The 3,508-nt window shown below is 39.1% G+C and overlaps 1 protein-coding gene across 1 annotated transcript; it reads left to right on the plus strand.

The window, feature by feature from the left end:
* Positions 1 to 1,761: 1,761 nt before the first annotated feature.
* Positions 1,762 to 3,425, plus strand: LOC118334557 (regulator of MON1-CCZ1 complex-like). Its single transcript, XM_035670527.1, has 5 exons — positions 1,762 to 1,980; positions 2,720 to 2,796; positions 2,895 to 2,979; positions 3,070 to 3,126; positions 3,255 to 3,425. The coding sequence occupies exons 1-5, from the start codon at positions 1,882 to 1,884 to the stop codon at positions 3,423 to 3,425; spliced, it is 489 nt and encodes a 162-aa protein (XP_035526420.1). The 5' UTR covers positions 1,762 to 1,881.
* Positions 3,426 to 3,508: the final 83 nt, after the last annotated feature.

The following is a 3,508-nucleotide window of genomic DNA, read 5'->3' on the forward strand; positions in this document are numbered from 1 at the left end:
TCTCTCTCTCTCTCTCTCCCTCCGACAGATCGTGGCGTTGGAGAAGAGGAATGAAGACCACGTGCAGCGGCGAGGGAAGAAGAGCTTCCCCGTGTCCTCTGAGGACGGCGGCCCTCCTTTAAAACCCGACGCCGACGACTAGCGGCCGCCCAGCACGCTCTCTCTTCACGATCCCGCCGTGTTGAAAACGCAAAAAAAAAAAGAGGTGATGAACGGAGGAGCCCCCCCCATTGGAGGACCCCGCCACCACCCACTGACCCCCCCACCAACTGCAGGACGGAGCGCCTCCTCCTGGCTGCAGGAGGGATGAGTTTCACCGTGTTGGATGTTGAAGTCGGAGCGTCCTGAGCCCGAACCTCAAAACGCTCCCGCTGCTTTATCGGCGCCGATTCTGGTTTGTGTTTGTTTTTTTTTGTTTGTGAGAATCGCAGTAAAATAAAAAGCTACACGAGGACCTGCTGCAAGGTCAAATCTTTATCTTAAATAGTTGTTGAGTTTCTGGGGAATGAGGGTTGAGGAAGACTTCCCTTCCTCTCCAGGTGACGCTGAGGAAGACGAGCACACACAGTGTGTGATACGTGAGGAGGTTATAACTGCATTTACTAATCAACACAAACATCAGCAGCCAATACGATGAAAGATCCAGACGCTGTTTCACATTTACAGTTGAACTCTTCGTCCTGTTGATTATGAAGCTCGTGTGAGTAAATTAAAGTCGTCTTTAAATCGCTGTGTCTCTGTCTGTGTCTCTGTCTGCAGACACATTAAAGGATGAAGATTAAAAAACTCTTGTTTGTGTTTTTATTTGTTTTAATATAAATATATAAACAGCTGTGTTCATTATTAAAGGTTTGTTCTGTTTTGTTGTTTATTCTCTGTCTGGACTATTCATGTCTGAGCACGTGATCGTCAGGCTGTCACATGACGGCCAGAAAAAACAACAACACTTCCGATCTGCCTCCTTCAGAATAAAAGACAGATAGAAATATGAACTGAAGGGCAAAATACTTATTTTGAGATATGAAAGTGCTTCAGTTTAAAGTCTAAATCAGGTTTATTAAAGTCTGTTTGCCAAACATTAACTAGACAATGGTTTAAAAACATTTTTACCAAAAACAACATTGCTACCTTAAACATTTATGTCATGATTTGCACGTTTATTTGTATTAAGGGTTTTAAATTGCACAAAATGTTTCAAAACTCAATGAAGATAAATGCAATTTTATTTGTACAGCACATTTTATACACAAGAAATTCAAACAGAAAAGAAACTGCATTAACAACATTTAAATTTAAATGTAAAGAATAAAAACTGTATTACAAAAAACAGCTCAGAAATAGTTCTGATTTAAATAAATTTGTAGTCGAGAAATGAATCAAATGCACACAAAAAAAGCATTTCAGAGTTTAAAACTGTATTCTGTTCTTTTTAATTGTGATTGTAGATTACATAATTGTATTATCACTTATTTGTAATAATAATAAAGGTGATAAATGAATAAGTAATTACTAATAATGACTAATCTGCGTCTTTAGTTCACTGGGTCCTTCAGAGGTTTTAAAAAAGGTATCCTCTGGTATTTAGATTACATCATCAGGAATTATAATGTGATAAATAAATAAATAATCAATAATAATAATTCATTTTCGTTCCCTGTGTCTTGAAATTAACTCTAAACACAAATTTAACCCGACTTCAGGACTACACATCTATAAACGTGCGTCTAACCGCCGCTTTTATTCTGAAGAGCCGCGCCGGAAGTGTAACAGCAGCTGATCGGAGCGTCTCTTCCGGGTTAGCGTTAGATGCTACCAGGACTCTGATGACAGCAGTAAAACATCTGTAGAACATCTGTAAAGAGCAGTGAACACCTGCGCACGATGAGTGAGGAGCACTACCTGGAGCTGTGTGAGAGCCCGGTGCAGTTTGAGCATGCGTCAAACGTCAACAACGTGTTCTTCGACGAGGCCAACAAACAGGTGAGCCAACCCGGAGCTAACTGACACTGTAATGCAGTTTATATTAGTTACAGTGCGTTATATTTAGAGTTATGAGTTATTAAACTGACTCAGAGACATAATATAGTGGGATTTTATATGAGCTGTTCAATGAAGTCAGATAGTGAATCAGAAGCTGCAAGAAGTTTGTAAAATGAGTTAATTTCAGCAGATTATTTCCTGTTTATGTGACTTTTTATACAATTATCTGTCTGTTTTCTGTATTTCTTTTTATTTTTTAGCAATCTTTCAAACTTAAAAAGCTTCTTTTTTGACAAATTCAGTGTTTCCTTCTCCCTGACACTCTGTCATTGCTCTGTTAGACATTTTATATTCACTTTTCTTCACAGAAGTGAACCAGACACTGAGATTTAGACCTGCTGTGTTTATCTTTAAGGTTTTCTCTCACACATTAAAATCAAGAAGGCCTCGCAACCCCCCCTTTAAAGCTTCGGCTGTACAATAATTCCATTTTGATGAGACATTGAACCTTAAGCTGATTTTAAAGAAGTTAGACTTTTGTGCTTTGAAAAGTTCTGCATTATAAATACATTATTATATATTATAGTATAATATATAATCATTTATTAGTGCTTTTAACTGAAAACGTTTAAGACAGTTGGTGATCAATAACAGTAATATTTTATGTTCTGAAGGGTTGATTGTTATTATTGATCCAGTTGGGTTTCTGATATCTTTCCTTCCTGTTTTCCGGCTGCAGGTGTTCGCGGTGCGTTCAGGCGGCGCCACCGGAGTCGTGGTCAAAGGCCCGGAAGACAAGAGCAGTGTTGCCTTCAGGTACCTCAGCCTGTGCAGGAATAATATCTGAAGGTGTGAAATGTGATTTAAATGATTATATATTTATATTAACCCTTCGATGTGCGTTTCCTCCTCAGAATGGACGATAAAGGAGAAGTGAAGTGTATAAAGTTCTCCATCGGAAATAAGATCTTGGCCGTTCAGAGAACTTCAAAGTCCGTGGTGAGAAACAGGAAGCGCTTTCTAACTTTGTTTTTTCAAAGTAAAGTAAGTGGTTAAAGAGTAACTATTGATTTTATGTTTATTTTGTAGGATTTCATCAACTTCATACCCGACTATCCGCACACAGAGTTCACTCAGGAGTGCAAGGTAATGCTTCATCGTCCTCTTCCTCCTTCATCCTTTTGTCCTGTTGGTCTTTTTAAGTTTCAGATTAGAGGAAGTTGATTGAGTTTAACAGCTGATGAAGAGCGTATTGTTTTTGTCTCGTCCTGTAGACGAAGAACGCCAATGTTCTGGGTTTCTGTTGGACCAACTGGAATGAGATCGTCTTCATCACCGACCAGGGAATCGAGTTCTACCAGGTAATCAGATCCTCTCCCAAAACACACACACATACTGTACAACTTCTAATAATAGCCCGGGCGTTTATTTACTTAAATCACTGAACTCCCCCTGCCTTTATTGGGGACAGGCCTTTAATTCCTTTAGCACAAAACTAAACTATACTAACTTCTGCTTCTTTTGAGTT

This window comes from Morone saxatilis, unplaced genomic scaffold (genome assembly GCF_004916995.1).
Source record: "Morone saxatilis isolate NCDOM2014 unplaced genomic scaffold, NCSU_SB_2.0 Contig0, whole genome shotgun sequence".
NCBI classification, from domain to species: Eukaryota; Metazoa; Chordata; class Actinopteri; family Moronidae; genus Morone; species Morone saxatilis.